The following is a 22290-nucleotide window of genomic DNA, read 5'->3' as shown; positions in this document are numbered from 1 at the left end:
CACAGTATTTATTTTGGTATATTAATTCTGTGCTTACATATTGAAGAAAATGCTTTTTGTACCACTAAATTAAAAAAAAAAAGCAGCATATTTTTTGGTAAAAAGAAACATCTTCCTGATTAGAAATTGAGCTTGGGATATGCCTTCTAGTATGAAACAAGTTAAAAATTTCTCCTCCCACTGCAACACATCTCAGTCCTGGGAATAGCCAAGAGCAACTCACATGTTCAGAATCTTTATGTCTCTCTCTTAGTCATTATTTAGTGAAATTATTTAATTACCTATTAGTGTTACTTTGTCCCTCCTGAGGCTTGTACTGGTGTATGAGGGAATCAAAACAGAACTACTCAGCTTATTTCTAGTGATTAACGTGTTATCTATCACAAAGACATTTATCAAAAATGTAACATTAGTTCAGTCTTACATAAAATATAAAATCCCACAATTACTACTACCACCTCCAAAGAAAAACAGAAATTTTAAGGCATGAGAGTTACTCGAACACTGAAAAGATTTCATGATGAAACTTTTGGACTCCAGCAACACTGAAAAAGAACCTTCCAGGGAGTAGGGAAAGAGTTAACAAGAGGCTGCAGCTGCAGCAGTCTGCTGGTGACCATTTGCACGCCTGCGAGGTACAGTCCCAGCAGACACATTATCAGATTAGGGGAAGGCAAACAAACTGAATTGAAACCTTTCTTCAGCAAGTCCAACCTCTTCTTCCTGTGATGTCATGCTACAAATTGCCTGAGTTCTTTTCTCTCCTCTCCAGAAGGAGCCGGGCTGGCGAGAGGAGGGCTGTGCTTTGCAGGAACAAACACGCTCTGGAATTTTGTTTCTGCCCTTGCAAGCAGCTTGCTTCCCGCCCCGTGGGGCGAGCGAGGAAGCAAACGTTCTGAGGAGCCGAAAAGCTCGTTTTACAGAAAGAAGGCTGAGGGAGAAATGCAAGTGCCGACACTTCGCGGCATCCAGGAAATCATTTTCAAAAGCATACGTTCCCTGTAACTTTGGATGGACAAGACTTTGCCATCATGATCTGCGGCCAAGAATAAGGCAGAAAGTTCTACGACAGCTTCATTGAATCGAGGGGGAAAATGGAACTAAGCAAGCTTTGGGATGACCGCATCTGCCACAAATGACATGGTTTTTTGACTTTCAAGGACTTGCGATGTGATTACAAATAGCACTTGGAAGAGAAGAGTGACCTCCCGGTGATTACTGCTGGAGATGTACTCCCCTGCTACATAGCTTGTGGTTCTTCTCTGAAGCTTTACAGTGCAAACTTCCCAAAGCACACAGTTCAAATACATCTGCAAGTTCTTCTGGAATTTAAAAAAAGTTCCAATACAAATACCAGAAAAACCTCCAAATCACAGGAATTTTAAATATACCATTATAATGGTAAGCTCTAATTGTTCCACTGAGGACTCCTTTAAATATACTTTATATGGGTGTATCTTTAGTATGGTGTTTGTTCTTGGCCTCATAGCCAACTGTGTTGCTATCTACATTTTTACTTGTACTTTAAAAGTGCGAAATGAGACCACGACTTACATGCTTAACTTAGCAATATCAGATCTGCTTTTTGTGTTTACATTACCCTTCAGGATTTATTACTTTGTAGCGAGAAACTGGCCATTTGGAGACATTCTTTGCAAGATTTCTGTCACCCTCTTTTATACAAATATGTATGGCAGCATTTTATTTCTGACTTGCATAAGCGTAGATCGCTTTTTAGCTATAGTACACCCTTTTCGATCTAAGACTCTCCGAACCAAAAGGAACGCAAAAATTGTCTGCGTTGCAGTATGGATAACCGTGTTAGCAGGCAGCACACCAGCAAGCTTTTTCCAGTCTACAAACCTCCGTAATAATACGGCAGAAAGAACATGTTTTGAAAACTTTTCGGAGGACACATGGAAAACCTACCTATCCCGGATTGTTATCTTCATTGAAACAGTTGGGTTTTTTATTCCACTCATCTTGAACGTGACCTGCTCCACTATGGTCTTACGGACTTTGAATAAACCGATTACATTAAGTCGGAATAAATTAAGCAAGAAAAAGGTACTCAAAATGATTTTTGTCCATTTGGTGATATTCTGCTTCTGCTTTGTGCCTTATAACATTACCTTAATACTTTACTCTCTTATGAGAACACAGACCTGGATTAATTGCTCAGTGGTAACTGCAGTCAGGACTATGTACCCTGTTACTCTGTGCATCGCAGTTTCGAACTGCTGTTTTGACCCTATAGTCTATTACTTTACATCGGATACAATTCAAAATTCGATAAAAAAGAACCGGTCCACAAGACTACGGGACACCAGATTCTCTGAAAGGCCAGTTTCAGAAAACTTCATTCAACACAGCCTTCAGACCATAAAAATGAAAATATTTGACAGTGACTCTACAATATAAACTGTATTAAAAGACTACTAGGACTAAACTGGAATTAGAAGCCTGCACATTTCTTCAGCTGTGGAAATATATTCTGATATGTAAATGTTACACTTCCTTCACATCAGTAAAGTTTATGATAAGACTGTAAAAGTGTTAAGCATAATAGTATACAGAAAAAGTATTTTAAGAATTTACTTCCACTGTCTGTTCTGACAGGTTGCATGTTAGCAACAAACTTTTGGTTTCAGATTAAGTTAACCAAAGTCCAAAGACTGTCAAGTCAAAACTAAATGAAAACATAGGTGTTTTTTTGTTTTTCTGAAGTTAAAACAATTGGTCATTTTTTTTATAATGATATAGGTTTCCAAGTTACTGAGGACAGGGATGAAACTACCTGGTTAACACTGCAGGATCCAGTTGTGGAGGAAAACAGCACCATATTGATCACATCGCTTCAGCTACTGTGATAGAGTTCCGGAGTTCCCTCTTCTCTATCTTCCACCTTTCTCCTGCACCTTCTTTATTAGGGACCATTACGTTCATAGGAGGCTTCGATCAATGGGCTACAAGGACTTTGTTTCTCCCAGGTTTATCTGATAAAATAGATGCTCTCTCCACAGGCCTGGTCCCCATAAAGAAATTAAATCTTCTGGTAGTTTAGGGCATCTGGAAACAACTCAGACAAACTGGTTTTTCTTCTCACCTCTGTCTCAGATGTCTGTGTAATTATAACAAAATAACCTCTGATGACTGAAGTTAGTGCTTTAGGTATAGTACCACTTTATTAAACTCTTTTGTGAGAAGTTCTTCAACTCAACACGGCTTTTGAGCAAAATAACATCCTCCAAATAAGGTAACTCAATCTCAAAGTAGTAGTTTCTTAGAAAAACATGACCTTTGCTAACTAGAAATCAACATGTGCACCAACCCAAATATTTCTTCTAGGAAATTATTTGATGTCCCATAAAAAAAATTCAAGACAGTAATTTTTGGAGTGAAACTTCCTCTCAGTCTTTGTGTCCTAGAAATATTTTTAACATAAGCATTTAAAATTTCAAGTATTATTTTCTGGCAAACTTTATAAAGTATAAAAGTAAATTACTTGGGGTTATGTGCTGGCAAAATTAACTGAGACACTTTGAAAAGTCAAAGCCACATAAAAGGACAAATCTACATATATTACTGTTACAGACAGGAATATATAGACAAGAGTGCTTTACAACATCCTGCTATGTATGTTTCCCAGCTATTAGAACATTGTGTACATTTTCCTCAAAATTAATTTAACATGGCTGTAAAAATTAAATAAATATTTTAAAGGTAAAAGTAAGTACTAAGTGTTGGTTTTTCCTCCCCAAAAACAATGGAGTCAATAAGAACAGTGAGTTTGCACTTCAGATTTAGGGCAGTCAGTTGCAACACAGATACAACACTGAGGCATTTTGACTTTAGGGTATATGGAAGTGTGACTCAATGTTGGAGAAAACACATATTGAGCTGTCAGAGTGTATGATATGTTACCTGATTGACTTCCCTTTGCAAAGTTTGTGCTTAATTGTTATAAATCTACTGTACGTTGCCTACTACCACTGGAAAAGTGAGTTACTCAGAGACCGCTAAAAACTAATGCTGATTGAATCTGAAGTTTAACAGCATTTTAAATCTTTATCCATGCAACTTATGAAAGGAAAATTCAAATAGTATGAGTGTAAGCGACAAAGATAGCAGAGATATAAACGTCTGCATAATATCTGAAAATAGGCAGTTATCTTAGTTGGGAATCCTAAACTCTTCTGATTCATATTCAGCTTCAGAAAAAAACAGAGGAAACCCCCAGCATAAGTAGAAATTCTGTATGTTTTCCATATGTCACTGACAAAGCCAAAGTTCAAAAGCCAGATACGCATCTCTAACATCTCAATGCATCTTTCTCTAAAGAGCCTGTTTAATATTAGACTCCCTCCAAAGACTTTGAGTCTAAAGCCCTTAATGTCACTGCTGGGCTATGTTTCTAGGCTACTACTCTCCCCGAGCTTGGCAAAGCTGTTACTTGGTTGAGTGACGACTTGTTCAGCAACAGCTCTGCATTACAGCAGCGAGCACGCCTGAGCCTTGCCCTGGTAAAGAGAAGCTGCTCTTTCTGAGATTATGAAACTGCAGAAAAAAAGAATTAAAAAAAAAATCAAGGACTTAAAAGCAGAACAAGCAGATAAAGCCACGTGTATGGGTACTCCCATTTAAACCAGACTTTCCTTGGCGTATTAGCTCAAAGAGCTTGGGGAAGCACAAAGAGTAGCTCTTTCTGCCTTGCGCTCACTCTCCAAAGCGGCAGCTTCTGCTTTTTGCCACAGCGTAACACAACGCAGTACAATAGCTTTCTGACCAGTTAACAGCTTGTTATCTTGAAACTGTTTGAGGAAGCTTTCTATTTTGTATTATTAAACATACTTCACTCTTTCCACAGGGAAAACCAAAAACAAAACAAAAGAACAGAGTCAAAAAAGCAACACCTGTAATTTTGAGAATCTAACCATTACTTGAGAAATTCCTGATTAGACTGATTCAGAAGAGGGGGAGTGAACCTGTACCTCCCACAACAAGCTGATACAAAACCAAACTACCAGCTATTCAGGACTGGACAAGGTTTTCTCCACCTTTTCTGGTTCTGCAACAAGATTATCCTGGAGAGCTGTGGATGGAGCAATGTTTTCATTGGTACATTCCTGAACAGCCGCACTCCTTTCCTCTGCTCCTCCTGCCTTTGATACCAACTCTTCTGTCTCTCCAGTAAAGGCTTATGCCAAAATTTAAATCTAGATGAGGAGTTACGGTCCTAAGTCATGCCTAGCCATCTTGAATAAAAAAGGTTTATATTGTCAGAGCTCCTGAACATCTGAATGTGTTGCATCCAGTACTTCCTAAAAGTACATTATTTTTACTCATACGCCTATGCAGGAGGGGGTTGGAGTTCAGTTTTAGGATCAAAACTTACAAATTTGTTCTCTGTAGTCTGGTTTCTTTATCTACGGAGTGCAGATACTGCACACTTACCACAAAAATAAAAGCACTGAAAATTTAGTTGATTCCAAGAATTTTTTTGATCTAAACCAAGGTAGGCAGCTATTGATAACTAGATAATTAACCAGCAGTTTCAAAAGACAAGGAAAAACAAACAGACTTTCTATCAACAACTCTGATTTACCTCAACACACCATTACTTTAAAAGCAAAAGATTTCCCATTTTATACTTTTTATATTGAGCTTGAAATTTTAATTTCTGGCTTTCTCAGGAACAGAACGCAAGTCAAAATTTGTTTCACTCAGTATATACATCTTTGACGTTTAAAGAATACCAATACCAATTCAAATATGTCTTTATATTTTTAATCTAAAAGTGCTTAAAAATAACCCATAAATGATACTTCAGGCAGGTAACAAATCCTTAACTGGAATCAACCTCCAAACTTTTATTTCTCCTAAGAAAGTAACCTCAGTCATAGAAATGCAAAGATTGAAAAAGAGCCAGTGAGATCAGGTAGAAGATATGAATGGCCGTACTGGGTCAGAGCCCAAACATTCAGCTAATCTACAATCCTGCCTCAGCAGTGGCCAAGGCTGTATGCCTGGGGAAGAAGATAACAGTAGCAGAGGCATACGAGGATTTCTATCATTCAAGTGCTGTCCCGCTTCATCAGTTGTATCTCAGGATAATGAAATTTTTTTCTTCTGTGAGCTTGTCCTATCTCCCTTTGAACTTGTGTAATCTCACTAGAACAGGTTGCCCAGAGAAGCTGTGGATGCCCCCTCCCTGGGGGTGTTCAAGGCCAGGCTGGATGGGGCTTTGGGCAAAGTGGTCTAGTGGAGGGTGTCCCTGCCCATGGCAGGGGGGTTGGAACTAGATGATCTTTTGATCAACCCAAACCAGCCTATGATTCTATGATCTTTTTAACATCCACCGTATTCTGCAGTAAAAAGTTCATATTGTGTGTGTGTAGAGGGGGAACAAAACAAATCAAATCAAAAAAGAACCTCCTTTTGTTTCAAATCCACTAGTTTCATTACTGCCTCCTTATTTCTTTTGTAAGAGGCAAGGAACACTTGATTGCCATTCAGCCTTTCCATATCACTCCTGATTATACAGTCTTCCATTGTCTCTTGCAAATAAGAAAGTGATTTTCATATGTAATTTCAAATATGTAAATTCAGCATCATCGCCAAAGATGAGATTTTTCAGAATTACATAAATAGCTAAATCTATAGTGAACCCAGTGAGGTTCACTGTGATAATTTTGAAAATCCCACTTGAGCATAGTATCCTCTAGCATTATTTATTCTTCAGAGTTATTTCCTAGGAGTTTTATCAATGAAAAGCAATTTGTTCATACTTTTCCAGCAGTAAATGTAATATTGTAAGGTTCCTGCACCTGGGCAGACCTGTAAATCCTGAATAGTTCCCTTTTTTACTAGACTATTATACCTCAGGGTTACTGGCATTTGAGCATTACTGACAAAATGAAAGCGGATGTAATTCAACAGCTAAGGCGAAACATAGATCAGAATGATTCTAAATCTAGAAGCTGTAAATGCCTGGGCTGCGTGTGTTAGCCAATTATCAGAGTGCTGAAAAAAATTGTACAAATACAACTAACAATCACTGAATTAGCACATGTTTGGAACGTACTCAGTAGAGCTCATTTACGATGAAAGCAATTTCAGAAAGCCACATGTGCACAGTCTAATATTTCTGCAAGAAGCTGGATGGAAAAGTTTGTTCTAGTCCTCTAATTCTGCTTTGACAATGAAGCAATCTGTAGTCCTTCACATTTACCACCTCCCCCCCATCCAGTTCCTGTTATATAACTGCTTATAAAGTAAGCCCAGAAAATAAAACTGAACTTATCACAAAATTAAACAAAAAAGAATCCTGCACACATCATCTGGTCTTCTGTAAAATCTACCATTTTGTTGGAAAACTAAAAAAAAAAAAAAAAAATCCAGAACTGAGAATTTAAAATTATTTTTTCTATTTAACAAGCAGTCTGTCCACTCTACTTAAAACTAAAAGCTGCCCTGCACTAAGGGATCAGTTTTCTTCAATTTAAATATGAGAATGAAACCACAAGCAATGACAAAGGAAGGCTCTAACAAGAAATTCCTATCTTTTATGAAGAGATAAAAGAACACTTTTCCACACACATAGCTTCAAGATCTGCCCTAAACCCCAAGTTTTTTAAACAGTGAGTTGCTGCCTTAAAGGAAAGAAAATTCTTAAATAACAATGCTAGTAACAGAAAAAATTAATGCCATTATCTTGGGAATAATATTAAGTCTATCTCATATGAAAACAACTGTGGTTAACTCTTCTGCTTTTCAGATGAATTCTACAAAAATTGCTGCTTTATGAAAGGAAGTCAATTGTGCACATCAGTTGCAAGTCTTCACCCTCCTGTAAAATTATGCAACATTAGATCTACTAATTTTTGGGAGTTTGTCCTGGTAAGCACTTTCTAAAAGCAACCATTAATGTAATAAAAACTGAAGACACTTCAGTGTGAAGTCACTAAGGAATGATACTGGATTACAAAAAAAATTACCATTCATCACAGCATCAGGAACTGCACTTGACTAAAGTTGGAAGCATCTACAATAAAATTTTGATGCTTTTATGAAGTAATGAAAAAAGTACCCACAGCACTGCAGATATTTCTTAATGGAGAAATTTGTTAGGTATATAGCAAAACATGGCAAAAACCTGAGAATACAGATGGTGAAGCAAGTATCAAAATATCTGCCTTTTCAGCCCTAACAAAAATATCTTTCATTAATGAAACCAAATCTAAAAACTCTTGATCTACTTGTTTACTTGAGTTATTTAACATTTTTTATGTGTGAAAGAAACTTTACCACATATCCTGCATGCTCACATTGTGTTTCACATGCTTCTGTGGGTGGTAAGTGCAAAAAAAAATAAAAAAAGAAAACCAGCAGCTATTTCTGTCCAGATAAGATCTGTGAGTTCCTCTGAGCTGCTGGAAGGTGCATTAAGCACAGACAGGGCATGCCAAGCACGAGCTCTGTTCTTACCCAAGCCAAGTTTAGTCTAGGTACAGTCTAAGTGGGTAAGCTCAAGTCTCTGCTCAGGGGTTCAGGAGCACACCATGCGCACAGGTCCAGACAGCAGTGGCACAGCACCGAGCTGTACCACAGGCACTTGCCAGCCTGCGCCTATCCCGTTCTGACAAGCAAACCCAACACAAACGAAGAGCTTATTACTGGAAAGTTAGTGTAAGACATACGCTCAGTGATACAAACATAACTGAAATACCAGACATCTATACAATAGAAAAGCAGGTACAAAAGCACTTATTTGGCCTACCAAAAAAAAAAAAATTACAAACCCCATGCATTTATGCATGCAACAACTTAAAGAAAATGCAGCAGAGACACAAAAACTCACTTCCAATGACACATAATTTGGCAGTTTGAGTTTGACAAGATACTGTTATCCCCTTAAGAGCTTGAAAATTGAGCATATAGCTGGAAAAAACCCTCCGATTTAGAATGTTTGTTTGGCACCTACTTTGCTTCCTAACAGAAGCTAATTAGTTAACTATGGAATGGCTCAAATAACACAGCAATAAGGATAGAAAGAGCAATAAAAGCTTATGACAGTTATTCGGGACTATGGCTCAGATAAAATAAGACAAAAAAAAGAAGCCCAAACAAAACAAAACTTCCTTCTACCCATTTCATCAGTTTTGTTTAACTACGAAGATTTACAAAACCAGAAATTTAGAGAGCAGAATCCCATCCAAGGAAGAAGCAGCAAGGACGTGGCCACAGAATTTAACCCAACCATTATTTACTTTTGTATTTAAGGAGACAGCCACATCAAATTTGCCCCAATTCAGCAAGATTTTACAAGATTAAAGAACTGCAAGTATATCTCCCTGAATTCCAAAATACTTTTTCCTCATGGGCAACCTTTAAACATTCCTACAAAGTATTTGCAATGCAGATATTACAACGTTGCATGATGAAAAGCTGAAGTTCAAACTATCTAGAAACGGAGTAGGATTAAAATGAAAATCCTACAGCCGTGGTATGACTGGAACACTATAAACCTGGGACACTATTAAAAAATAAATTTGAAAAGCAAGCATTCCCAGAAAACTGTTTAACTATTTTTTGTTAAAATGTTAGTAATAATCAGGGCAACCTTAAGGAAAAAAGGACTAAGAAAAAGTGTATCATGTTAACCAAGTCTTATTTCTGTTGCTAACACTGTACTTAGGACCAGCGTAGACACAGGCAAGATATCTTCACACTGCACCAACACAGCCATAAGATGAGCACAGGCTATAAAACCCAGCTCCCTATTACAGTTGTAAATTTATAGCCGGAGAGGTCATGACGCATCCTCTGCTTCTGTAGACACACTGGCAATAGTACATGACCTCCGCATGGACAGAAACCACAACAGTGACTATAGGTGAGATATATAGCACAAGTAGCCACCTAAAGCAAAACTAGGCATAATTAAATAACTATACCTCTCGCTAATGTCCCCTTAATGCTGAAAGGAAGGGGGAAATGCAGTTATGAAAACTAATATTAAGCATATGATTCACATCTACTAACCTTAACAGACAAGCATTATACATCTAGTTTGTCACTGAGATATTGAGACGTACCTTCAGAAAGTGAATAATCCCATTGTAAAATACCTGGTTAAGATAAACAGAATGAATTGCTTTCTACAAGTGCAGCTCTGTCTCAATTATAGAGGGAAACTAAATACCAAAGTTACAGAAGTCTAACAATGTAGGACTCACATCCCCCTAATAAGAGAAACTCTGTATGTTAAAGCAATAGACGAAGTAGAGAAAAACTTAAATCCTTTATCGAGAATGGCATCCAAATTTCACTGAATGAGAACTCCGCATAGCTGCTGTGTCTTAGGTAATCCCTTTGGTCAAGTTTGTACTTGAATCAAAATAGCATCTTAAGGGTTGGGCTGACTTCATATATACCTGCAACAGATCGATCCATTAATACTGTCCTAACGTAACCAATATCTTACAACTTTAACGAGTGTTTTGTACACTTAACGAATGCCTACCAAGTAGTGAACGCATTGCCAACACAGACAAAAGGAGGAAACAGAGGACCTCAGCTTTAAGTGTTCTGGTTTCTCTTCCAGTAGCCTAGAGGATTTGCTCAGATGGTAACACCCAAGCATGAATAACAGATTGAGTCATCTTCACGATAAATGGGAGTGGCAGGGAAGATTTTCAAAGCAATGGCGCAGACAGTGAAGACTATCATTCTGTATTCTTCCTGGTTTTTCAATTTGCCTTCAGCTGTTAAGGCAGATAAAAGTTTCAAGTGTCAAAAAGCACAGCATGATTTCTATAAAAGGAAACACTTCAGGAGTTCTAGAAAGGCATGGGATAAACCCTCTTGCATATTTTATTTATGCATTTATTAAAAAGTGTGTGTCTGTGTGCATGTATATATATGCTCAAACAAAAAAAGCATATAAACATATATATGTATTTATATGATACTATATGGTATATTCACAAATACCCAAAAAGACTTCTAAGAATGTGCCTTGTATGAAAAAGGCAAAATCATAAGCAGCTTTCCAGCCACAGTTGTAACAACTGAAGTGTCAGAGCTAATTCATGACCTTAAAAAAAAAAAAAAAAATAAGCACACACAGCAGAAACAGTATGACCCTTTAGCACTATCACACCAAGCTGCAGTGGTGGCAGTGGCCTCTTTCTCATCACGCACACTTCTGGAACACACTCATGATGCAAGCAGAAATATATTTAGTATGCACAGGCAGAAAACCTCAAATCAATTCTCAGTTCCTTCTTTAAGGTTAAAGCTGCACCCTCCTAACATAACTTTTTTTGAAAGGAGCATGGCAAGCATGTGAAATGGCATAGCTGGTGACCCTTAGCACACTTTTTCCCCCTGTAAGAAAAACCATAGAAAATTCCATATTAGAAATCACTGTCCATAGCAACCTCCATGCTGAGACAGGATACTAGGTTGCCTAAAATCCAGAAGATCACAGGAGATGGGTGATGTCTGCAAAAGCAATCTGATGCCTGCAGTAACCAAGGTGCCTATCTTTACACCAGTGAAGTTCCCTAGATGGTTCATATCCTGCCAGTGAGCATGCTTGCAAATGTTGTCGTTCTGGGTAAGCTGAGGATTTTTTTGTGCCTAAGGCTGTTCCTTATTCACAAATTAGGTATTCCTATATCTAAGGACAGGCAAAATTTAGTAGGCACGAAAGGAGTACATCTGACATACACTAGATTTTTAAGCGAAACCGGCTGCCGTGCAGAAACATGTACAACTCCTGGAGACAGTAAGGAAACGCGTGAGTCATCTGACAGCACTGAAGTCACTCATGTGGTTGAACCCACGACTATGTCTGTAGTTGGTAACACAACGAGCCATGGCCTGTCCTAAGGCCTTGAGCGCAAGTGGCAAAACACAGCTTGCACCCACACAGCTAAACTTCCTCCACTTCTAACCCATACCAGCAGCTGAAAATAGTCCCTGAGCTGCACCATGCCCCAAATCTTGCCTAGACATTGTCCAGAGGAGTGCTGATGAATGCCAAAACATGCCAGGGAACATGTTACTGACGAAACACCACTGATGGCTGTGGGGCAATACTCAATCCTGAACTATCGTCCCTTTGAGGCCAGTAGTGCAGATGCAGTCCCAATATCCAGTTCTTGCTGCCTGGCCTGACTTGGCTGCCTATCAACAAGGTTTTAGAGTCATTCTTCTAATATAACAGTAAACAATTTATCCAGTAATCTATTGTATAAGATATTGACAGTATGACCATTCCTACTTCTTCCAGTTTTGAAAGGAATGACTTAAGATGTTGAAAATCAAAGAGAAGACTTCAAACCGCATGTAGACACCTACCTCCAGAAGAGGTGTAGGACTTCAGACATAAACCTAATAGAAAACACTACCAAGAAGGATACATGTCACAAGAAAATATACCAACTCCCATTCCTAGATGCTCAATTACTCCTTACAAGGAGCACAGAAAACTAATTTGAAATTGTACACTGCATCCAAGAAAACAAGCATTAAGCACTCAAGTACTGTGAGCTCCAGCAAAACTGTGTCCTTGTACAATCAAAGACTAGCAGGCTGCATAGTTAAGCTTGTGCTATACCAAAGTACTAAGGAGTGTTTGGCTTACCTGTAACTTCTTACGGCTTTACCCTGACCTGGATTTCTCTAAAACTTTTTAAGCAAATCTTAAACATACCTATTTAATATATTTCTTCTTACTACACGATCAAAGTAGGTCTGCTGTTATTCCAGCTCAGTGAGTTTGTCATATTAATGCAATAAAATATATTCTTTGGGAATACATAGTTTTCCTCAGGAAGGCATTTCTGCCCCAATGAGCTGCATAATTTAAAACCAACACAAGTCTTTGGTGTGGGATGAGGTATCTGAGTATAAACATTAACTACATAGTTAGTTGTCAAATACTTACTGCAAACACAGACTTTTGTTAAATCAACATCACATGATAAAAAAGTACTGTAGACTTCATTGCAAATGTTTAATTGACAATAGAAACCACAGAGAAGGAGCTGAAAGGAGAAGCATTATGGAGCACAGTTTAGGCAATGCTACATGGAAGAAGTTATAAATAAAGCAAAGCACACTTTCCTACTTCTGATCATATTTTAACCATTAAGAGAAGTAGCCTTGTAGAGCCATCTTTATCTTGCATCAGTCATTAAAACTCCAAACCACATTACAACTCTAAATGGCAACACCTATCAATATTGGTGTTCCTTCTTCCTTTGAGAAATACAAACACCAATTAGGATAGCAAGTGTTAAAGAGCAGTACAGCCAAAGAAGGCAACAGTGTCAACAGCTGCAGTGCAATGCACCGCTTTGGTTCAACATGTTTGTCCCTCACAGTTGAAGCTAGCAGACGAAATCAGACTGCAATGAACTCCCCTTTAGCCTGCCACACTGCACCCTCCCATTCTGTTCTGGGCTGTTGTGGGGTTGTAAAAGGCAATGCAGCTGCCTTTCATCCCAGTTAACAGCAAAAGCTACCACGTAACCTTTTAAAACTGCAGTCTTACCAGGAATATCCCTTGGACTCCTAGTGCTGGTGCGGATGAATTCACAAGTTAACAACAGAACATTTACTATCTGTAGAGCTAACCAGGAAAGTGTGGCCATGCTTCTTTCTCTAACTTGCCTTACTGGGCTGGCATGGATTACCTTCTCTCTGGACAAGGTTGCGGTTGATCTGCTACTCCAGTGCAGAAGAACAAGATCCTGTCACTACCTCAGTACTGGGCAGCTGAAGCTTGACAGAGCAGAAGGGCTTTACACATCATCTCTGGCCCACTAAAGGCTGGCTTGCAGAAAAAGTATTTTGTAGCATGGCCCAAACTATTTTAAAGTATGCCAAATGTGATGATTTAGAACGTGTACACACCACTCTTCACCTACTGTGCACGTGAAAAGGCATTTGCAGGAAGCACGTTCTCTAAGCAGCAGTATGAAAGAAATCCAATACCTTGCTTGCTCCTCCCCGTTCACAGCTTACAAACAGAGTGCAAGCTGAAAGGCAGGGAAATACAACCAGATTGCTATGCAGATACAGATAACAAAGATGGATACTCCATAGGTGTTTACTCTCTTGAATGACACAGGAAAAAAAAAAGAAGAAAAAAACTCCAAAACCCAAATCATGCTGTTCCCAGGAACAAATGCATTTCAGATATTATAGATGTTTTGCCCTTAAAATTGATCATGAAAATTAACAGACTTTGTATTCGATTTACTTGCACTGAAAACCTGTTCTTCCCTGCTTCTTCCTAACGCACTGTAGCGAGCAGTGACACTTGAGTCAAACATGTGACACGGCAGCTGACAGAGCTTCCTCTAAGGGAAATTCAGAGATTCTGGAATTTGTTCACACAGCCTTAATCTGAGATATTCAAAACAATTTCTTTTTTGACTGGCCGCAAGAGAGATCAATTTGACAGAATTATGAAAAAGGCTGAGCATGAACTCCCAGGCTGGTAGGTAACAAGCTATCCCCATTTCGGAGGGAACGGATTTTAACTATGCCAGGCTTTAAATCATATTTAATAAATATGATAAAAATTAATCAAATTAATTACAGGCACCTTTATTTTTGAGCCTAAAGTAATTTCAGTTCCCTTTATTTAAAGTTACAAAATTAAAAGTGTGTCCAAAATACTGCAGTGAGAAGCACAAATACTCTACAGTAAAGAAAGAGTATTGTACGGTATATTTCTATTTTGCCAATAAAAGTTATGCAGCATTATTACCATATTCTAACTGACCTCCACACAATCTGCACCTGGAAGCATCATAACCTCAGTGGTAGATAATATTTGAGTGGGCTTCTTCCTTCAGAGTTCAATAAAGATTTAAGGAAAAGGAAGTATTTTCCACATGATTTAGTCAGTATGGACACTTGCCCCTTTTCAAAATTAAGAATTATTGAGAAGAAATCAACTTTTTTTCCACCCTTTATTTTGTCTGTCTATGCTTCTTTTTGTTGTTGTTAAAAGAAAGGATGACCTAGAAAAGTTTTTTCTCCTTCCTAAAGCACAGATGACTAAATCAGCTAGCTATCCAAAAGCAATAACCATATTCACAATGTCTAGCAAAGGAGTGATATATAATCTTCAAATACCAGTAAGAAACAGAATCCTTCACATTCATTCGATAGAGCTTGCAAAGTCAGATAAAGGTCAGATGCACTTAAGATTTTTTTCTTCAGAGAAATTATGCAAGGCTTTTTTCCTCACAAAAGCTCTGTGACAAGTAAAACTACAATAAATTCAAGCTATTCTGTATTCAATTGCTTTAAATCTCATACTGAAGTCCTGCTTCCTAAAGCAGTCAGGAGAATAAGGAAAGACTAGATAAATACAGATTTGACTTTCCAAAGAACAGACAAGCCTTGTAATGAAATGTACTGCCTATGGGGGAAGGTAAGAACTAAGCAAAAATATATGGCAAATTACTGGGGGAATCAGAGCTGGATTATGGAAATATTTGTAAATAAAGGTATTACAAATGTTTCTATTCCTAAGCTTATGCAAAAAAATTCTAGCTTGGTCATTTACTCATTCCATGCTTTTCTTAATTCTTCTTCATTTTAACATTAAAAAAACAGTACCAAAAAACCACCCAACATTCTCTTACCACATTAGGAAACTTGAATCTTCTTGAGATTCCATCTCTTTGGATTATCAGGTCATTTGTTTAAAAATTAACACAAAGCAATCACTTATGGTGAGATACTCTTTATAAACTAATCAATAGTCATCTGGCTTTTCTCTCCTCCTTCGTAGTGTTTGGAGACAAGAGATACTTACTGGTATGAACTATACTTTTCCAATTACCTACTCTTTCTTGTCTGCTAATTAAGCAGACACTTTGTAAGTCTTATACACCATTACACGCTTTGTTCACTAGATGAATCTTTCTGGGAGACCTGACCTGAACAGCCTTGCCAGTCAGCCACAGAAGCATTTTCTCCTGTTGCTAATACACTATATATTTCAGACTAAACCAGTCAGTATTTAGATATGAGGCCTGGGTGGATTTTCTGCCCTAGAGGACTCACAGCTTTACATTTCTACCTGCAGCCTTACAATGTACAGGCCTCGGGTCCTTCACTGCAGTGACCCAGAGACTCAGCAACACATTTTAACACAGGAAATGTTTTGCCACCACAACACAGTCTGCTCCTTACAACTCGCAGATTTTTCCCTTATGGGCAGCTGGAAGAGGCAATGGAGGCCAGTGGGGAACCACAGGGTGCCTGCACACTGACTCCAACTGCCCGTAGCTGGCTGCCTCAGCTTTTGAGGGAACCTGGCCGTGCCCTCTAGTGATCAACCTCCAACTGCACACTGTCCAGGTGAGACATGACGCACAGGTCGATGAAGCAGAAGGGCCCTTGGATACGTGCACTGCACATTTCTTTTTATCCCCTCCACTGTGCTCCACTCCACATCTCCTCCTGGCACTCAATGATCATCGTAGGCCCCTTCGTACTGAGCTGCTCTATTCTATTAACATTCAAATCAGCTAAATAAGCCACCCCAAAACAGTACCAAACATACATCTCTGGAAACTCAAGAAGATGGATTCAGTACATTAAAATACATTCAAACAGAGCACTCAGAAAACCTGAAATAATCCCGTGCTGCTTGTTGACGTTGCAATTTGTTTCACAAACGCCTGCAACTACACCTGTAATTTTTTGAAAACACAATGCTTTGGATTCTTTAGTCTGAAAGTCCCAAGTCCAAATCAGATTATCTGCATGCCATGCTTGAATTACTGGGTAGAAATTGGTAGATATGGCCTATTGCTGATCAGTAAGCTGACTTCAAACTGATTTGCAGAAGGCAGCAGGAGCCACTTTTTGCTTGTAGAGTGTCAAACTTGGCTACCCGTACCTCTGCCTTTTGTCCTCTGAATGTTACAATTCTCAAAGAAGCACTTTTTGTACACCTGCAAGGTTCTTAAAGTACTGCCTGCCTCTTGAAATACTGCCTCATTTTTCCTGTTTCTGTACGCTCTGGTAAAATGCTCTCTGCCTCAAGGGCTTTCAGGCAGTGTTACTCAAAGAATAGCAAACCCACAAATTCATACAGCAACGGAAAAGCCATAGCCATTTCCCAAGACACCAAACAAACATGCAAAAGCATTACAGAGGGCAAAAAAATATGCTCTGGTACAACAGCTCAAGCATTGCATCAAAAATCCTGGGGCACATCCAGTGTTGTGGTGACGAGCGTGGAGCTGAATACACAAGTCTTGGTTCCCCCAATGGAAAGGTCACCTTCATAAGACGGCATATTCAAGGAGCTGCCTGACACATGCCCATTGACTTGAAATCAAGTGGCGAAGACTGGTTGGCACTAGGAGGTCCACCAGACTCAGTCTGAAGCGTGGCAATCGCTTCCATACACCCCTGAGGCCAGCACACTTCTCCTAAGCTAGAAACCTGAATGCAGATGGGGCTCTTGCTGCTCAGGCACAACGATGTCCCTCAAATCCAAGAGTACAACTCCACAGCCTGGTGAAGTATCACCAGTACTAGAAAATTGTTCACTTCTCACTCTGAAGTCATACACAAACCAAATGCAGGTTACCCTGACAAGAAAACTTGCTTCACGATTAAACTATCCCATCATCTATGGCATAATGTGTTCTTTAAACTTCCCAGAACTGTAAGATATGGGATGGGTTCTTAAACAGTCGCTTTATATCTCTGGTCAAAATTAGCAGTCTTTATAGTCTCCTGTTTGGTGGCATTAATAGCATATTTTTGGTTTATAAGTAACACACAATATAAAGAAACAATGTTTGATTTACTGAGATCCAGCCTAAAAAAAAACCAGCCTAACCTCCCAGCATTTTATTTTAATGGCAGTCAAAAATACCAAAGTGACTGAAGCGCAAAGGACAATGCAAATCAATATTTTAAGTACTATTAACAAGCACATGAGATGCACAGAACTAAGGCCCTATTGCCAAGTGGGAATAGCAACTGGATAAAAATTAACTTACAAATAAAAGCATAGAATTTATTGCCTTGTCTTTGGCACCATTTAAGGGTATTACCCTTAAGATTCATGCCAGACTAGTTAAGATGATGTTGGCTTACAATCACATAAATCAACAGAGCTATGTCGACTTCTTCCCCTGATATACCCTTTTTTCAAAACCTGAAGACATGTCAAAACTAATCTTGTTTTGCACTTGTAATTTATTTTGCTAGAAGTAAATCTCAGCAAGACCACAACTTATTTTACAGAGTTGACTGTGATTTCCTTTTTCTAGATATGCATGTTATACATGGACAAATATTACTTTAAAACATTACTTACAGATTGCCAAGCAAGAGACTCCATAATTCGATGTTCACAGCGTTCCAGATGCTTTATCATTTCCCTTGTTAGGCTTGGCTCCGCTTTAATGAAGCTTTCAATCACCTTGTAGAAGTCAAAAGCTTTTAAGTCAAATACATTGAGAATCCATGGGAAAGACAAGTCTGTTTCAGCACTGGTACCATCACTTTGTGAAGCGCTTCCTGCAGGGAAGATGAACTAATATTATCAAGAGTACCACATCCTCTCATTTCTGACATTTTTTCCTTTTTTGTATTTACTGAATCATTGCTAGTTCAGAAATTTCTGTGAGCACTTTTTTGGGGTTTTTTTGCTATTTACTGTACTTTATGTATTAGAACAAATGACAATAATTATCAATATATAATAATGCTATTTAGCACTTCAGATTCAACTTACTGCCATACGTAGCCATGACAACCTCAATAGCACAAGCCAGAAGAGATGTGTGGAAGACGTTATCATTCAGAAGTTTGCTATGGAGAAAGTAAGTTATTAATACTCATCCTAACACTAAAATAGCAGACTTCAATAACAAGGTAGGGACACATACCTAAAATTCTGCACTGAGAGGCGCTCTTCCTCCTGAAATATATAAATCAAGCCAAACGTGTGTATATTCTTAGTATTCATAAATGCAATGCCAGCAACTAAGCTACCAGTACTAAACTTACCGACTTTAGCATAGACTCCATTACTCTGTAATATAGACGTACTCCAAGCTTATATCTCTGTTAAAAAAGAAGAAATTCAAGAATATTACAAGAAGTTTTAACAGACTACAACAGGCAGACTCTCATGTTTTAACAATTCATAACATTTCCATTGTTTTGGAAGAGCCACTCTAAAGAAATCATTACCCCCAGCTCCATTTGCCAATAGCACTGGAGAGGCCTCAAAGCTTACTAAGGTTTGTGACTATCTAAACCACACGAAGACTGATTAATCAAGTGTTTATGTCGATTCACAGCTAACAGGATAAAAACCAGTGCTGACAGACACAAGACCGTTGAGTACAAAATTGGTCGGATTTGTTTTCCAAAATCCTTGTTGAAAGAACAGCTCGCCTACTGATTTTATAAGGAAGTGAGTCACCTTGCGCAGTTTTAGGCTAAGTGAACTTAATGCAAATACGTTTCACTAAATATGTTTTACCCAGCAATTTTCCCATTCTTCATTAAAGTATTTCCAACATATTTCCACCGAATTACTTTTATATTAAGAATAATTTGTTGAATATTATCTTTACAGAGCTTTAGGAAAAAAATACATGTCCATTCCTCAAGTCAAAAACAATATTGTTACTTTTTGCACTGAAGGAGGACAGTCAGTAAGTCAGCCCTCACATTAGGTAGCTCCAACAGAGTTCAAATGAGTAACGCTCAAGCAAGATGCTGCTTACCTGTGAGCCAATTTCAGCACATCCCTGTCCAACTGCTTCAGCAAATTTCTTTTTGAAGATGTGTTCAAGACTTTCCACTCTTTTCAGGATACTATCCTTAGGGTTAACTGTGCAATTCTAATAAAGTACAGGAAGGAGGGCAGGGGAAGGAAAGGAAAGGCAAGGACATTTTACTTTAAAAACATTTTAATGATTTGATCACATTAGTCCTGCTTCACTTTGTAACATCTCTCAATCAGCTCATCAGCATAAATGAAAGTGGAGTATTTAAAAAAAGACAGAATTGTTGTATGTTTCCGCAATTTCCAGTAACTACTTCCCATCTCACATGCAAATAGCTGCAACTAATCCAACTAACATGTGAGTAGTACCATCATCAACATTAATGTCTTTAAAGTTAGAAATATGTTTAAGTTCCTCAATGTGGACACAAGAGATCCTCTGTGAGTACATCCTCCTTCTTTCCATCTCCCTTTTATATCCCCTTCTTTTTCCATCTGATACACACATAAATAAACCTGAATATTTAGTGCAGTAACAGAAAGATTTAAGAACTTATAAGGTTCCAGTACACATCAGTTAGATAGAAGTGCTTTCTAAAATGATTACAGTTAAACCATCCCAATTAAAATGTACTTCTTCAAAAATGGTTGTTAATAAAGGAGTTCCCAAAACATGTGTGTCAGTTCTACATGTGTACATTTTAGTTGAGTGATAATTCCACCAATCTTTCACAAATCTTCCTTCTAGTCACTTACGTTGAAATACATGATGAGAGTATCTGATGGTTTATCAGTTGCTGAGTTTAAAATCATAATCAATTGCTGAATGTTATTCATTGCAGCTCTGGAAAAAAATACAATAAAATGCATAACAAACAGTAAGGTTGACTTGATAGTTTCTAGAAGCTGAACAGCAATTCTACAAACCAAAAAAACACTTTATGATTTTCGTTCTCAACTCAGTTACCAAACAACCTGCTGGGAAAAACTGTTGTACTGTGTCAACCATTGTGAATTCTAATAATAATTTAATTCATCAAATCACCTAATTATTAGAGTGATTACAGTCCATAAGTAAACAACCAAAAGAACATATATTAAGTAATAAACACTAACAAGCACTTTTAAAAACAATAAAATGGTGGTATTGCAATCCTTGTATGTGAAAATATTAAGTTAAATCAAGCAACTCCCTAACAAAAAAACCCTTTGGCTTTTCTACAAAAACAAGACAAAAAATTGGTGAGTGAAAACAGCTTTTATGTTTCAAATCACCCGTTCACAAGTGTAATAAGTAAGATGTATTAAAATATGGCAGTCATTAAAAAATACAGCCTTTTTAACATTGATGCCTTGAAAAACATACATTTTTCAGAGGCAGAGCTGTCAACATTCCTATTGGCAATGGCATGAGAACACAAAGTCTTCTCCCTCCCTGGATCTGAACCCAAAAGTCACATTGTTAAATTCTTACTTTAACTCCAATTCCTCCTATTTCCAATAGAAAGGCTACAATTTGCTGCAATCCTTGTTCTACCTGCTGTATCCATAGCTAGGTTAGAAGGATCTTAAACATAAAATCTTCTTAACTTTTCAAGTAGTATGAGTGGGGGAAAAGGATGTGGACCTTAAAGAAACTTTTCAGTGTTCCTAAGAAATACAAACAATATCTTCTTAAAAAGCAGAACAAACATTCGTTATTGTCTAGATGAAAAGTAGATAAAAATATGAATAACAATTTATTAACTTGGATATACTGAAGTATTGAAGTATGTCTCCATACACAATTTTATTAGCATTACTTTACAGGTACAGAGTGCGGGGGGGAAAACAAACCAAAACCCACTGACATCAAAACTATTTGTATCTCTAATGCCTAGAATTTTCTTGCTAAAACCAGATTCAAAACCACAAGTAATATCCATTGATTCATTTCTAATGTCTTAATGTAGAAAACTACTAAAGCTAACACAAGTATCAGCAGTATTTCAGAAAAGCTGCAATAATTTAAAAAATTAAGAATACTTTGAAGACAAATGGGTAGGATCCTGATGTTTATTCCACAGGACAAAGTTAAATGCCTTGTTAGGGTGAATGTGTGTGTCTCAAAGAAAGCATTTTTCAGTTTCTCTTCTAGAACTGAAATCCTGATGACAAACATTTTTCATGACTTTCAGATCATTATTTTAAGATAACAGAACATGGCCCCTTCTGAAATAACATGTATTATCCAGGAGATGACTGAAATATCTATAGGTGGGAAAATAAGAATAATGATCTTGTCATACAGGACAAGAAGATATGTGCATGAGCTAGCATCTAAACAGCCCATGCTTCCAACTTTTGGGGTTATCATGTATTGTCTGCCTTTATTATTTACACATACATACAGAACTAATAAAATCTCCAGTATATCCATAAATACTAATGTAGCCTGGCTTTTTTTTTTTTTAAAACATATTTCAATTTGTGTATTAAGCAATAGC

General features: G+C 37.8%; 2 protein-coding genes across 2 annotated transcripts in view; one reads left to right on the top strand and one right to left on the bottom strand.

Moving 5' to 3' along the window:
• Positions 1-22290, bottom strand: part of RB1 (RB transcriptional corepressor 1) — an 81708-nt gene that overhangs the window by 32360 nt on the left and 27058 nt on the right. Inside the window, exons 12-17 of the mRNA XM_054804086.1 lie at positions 20561-20648; positions 19803-19919; positions 19075-19131; positions 18954-18985; positions 18800-18876; positions 18380-18582 (exon numbers count right to left, since the gene is read on the bottom strand). Of these exons, the coding sequence (XP_054660061.1) occupies positions 18380-18582; positions 18800-18876; positions 18954-18985; positions 19075-19131; positions 19803-19919; positions 20561-20648 (574 nt within the window). The remainder of the gene's footprint in view (positions 1-18379; positions 18583-18799; positions 18877-18953; positions 18986-19074; positions 19132-19802; positions 19920-20560; positions 20649-22290) is intronic.
• LPAR6 (lysophosphatidic acid receptor 6) lies at positions 625-3730 on the top strand. Its single transcript, XM_054804193.1, is given in 2 exon segments — positions 625-2275; positions 2278-3730. Coding segments are annotated over 2 exon segments (939 nt in total). The 5' UTR covers positions 625-1398; the 3' UTR covers positions 2340-3730.

This window comes from Grus americana, chromosome 1 (genome assembly GCF_028858705.1).
Source record: "Grus americana isolate bGruAme1 chromosome 1, bGruAme1.mat, whole genome shotgun sequence".
NCBI classification, from domain to species: domain Eukaryota; kingdom Metazoa; phylum Chordata; class Aves; order Gruiformes; family Gruidae; genus Grus; species Grus americana.
Note: the sequence above shows the minus strand (reverse complement) of the source record. Positions and strands in the feature narration are given on the sequence as shown.